At 34.1% G+C, this 823-nt stretch overlaps 1 protein-coding gene across 1 annotated transcript in view; it reads left to right on the top strand.

The window, feature by feature from the left end:
• The first annotated feature begins 284 nt into the window (after positions 1–284).
• The window catches only part of LOC102206882 (uncharacterized), a 5,652-nt gene continuing 5,113 nt past the window's right edge, over positions 285–823 (top strand). Inside the window, exons 1-2 of the mRNA XM_013913481.1 lie at positions 285–467; positions 564–620. Of these exons, the coding sequence (XP_013768935.1) occupies positions 431–467; positions 564–620 (94 nt within the window). The 5' untranslated portion in view covers positions 285–430. The remainder of the gene's footprint in view (positions 468–563; positions 621–823) is intronic.

The raw sequence follows: 823 nt of genomic DNA, 5'->3' as shown, positions 1-823 counted from the left end.
GATCCAAAGATAAGAGAGACATTGTGGACATTGTTTTATGATGAATATTTTGCTCGAAGCAGCGAAAGACGTCATAACATGCAGCTGGTGATTAGCTACTATGAGTCAACACTCTCACTCTCCATCTGTTTCTTTCTCTTCTCCTTTTCTATCTCTGTTTCTATCACTCTGCATAAAGAGATTCAAATCCTGTTTCTTCATCATGCAAATATTTCAACTTCTGTGGTGGAAAAACAAAGCTGGCCCTCTCTCTTTTGTGCAGAGACATCACAAGCAAGTGAGAATATAACAATTTGATGAGAGCAGAGTACAGGTGTCATGACTGATCATAGGGGCATGCAGCTTATTTAGCTTTTTTTTTATTTTGGATCATAATATTATAATTTTAGCTTAAAACTGTGGAAAACTATAAAACGTTTCTGACCAAACAATGGCATCATCATTACAAATCATCCGCTTAATAACAGGTAAGATTATTCTTCTATTTGATTTTCTTGGGGCTGAAACTCATTTTAAGTGTTATGATTAAATTATAGTTTTATTCATTTAATTTTCTATAACAGTTGCTGTGAGCTTTTTGTCTGTAATGGGAAACAAGGACAGACGTGTCAACATGAACTGTAAGTACAACAAAGATGTAAACCAACCAGCAAAATACTTCTGCACAGAGGCACTCTAGTAATTTGAGTTATTTACTGCTATACTTGAATACAAATTTCAGGTAATTAGGTAGTTACAGGTGTTTGGATTTTATGGTTGTTTTTATACCTCTACTGTTCAGTTGTGAGAAAAATGTTTTTACGACATTTATCAGACAGCTATA

This window comes from Pundamilia nyererei, unplaced genomic scaffold, assembly GCF_000239375.1.
Source record: "Pundamilia nyererei isolate P.nyererei 1_Seehausen unplaced genomic scaffold, PunNye1.0 scaffold00134, whole genome shotgun sequence".
NCBI lineage: Eukaryota > Metazoa > Chordata > Actinopteri > Cichliformes > Cichlidae > Pundamilia > Pundamilia nyererei.
The sequence above is the reverse complement of the archived record's forward strand: the minus strand, read 5'-3'. Positions and strand labels throughout refer to the sequence as shown.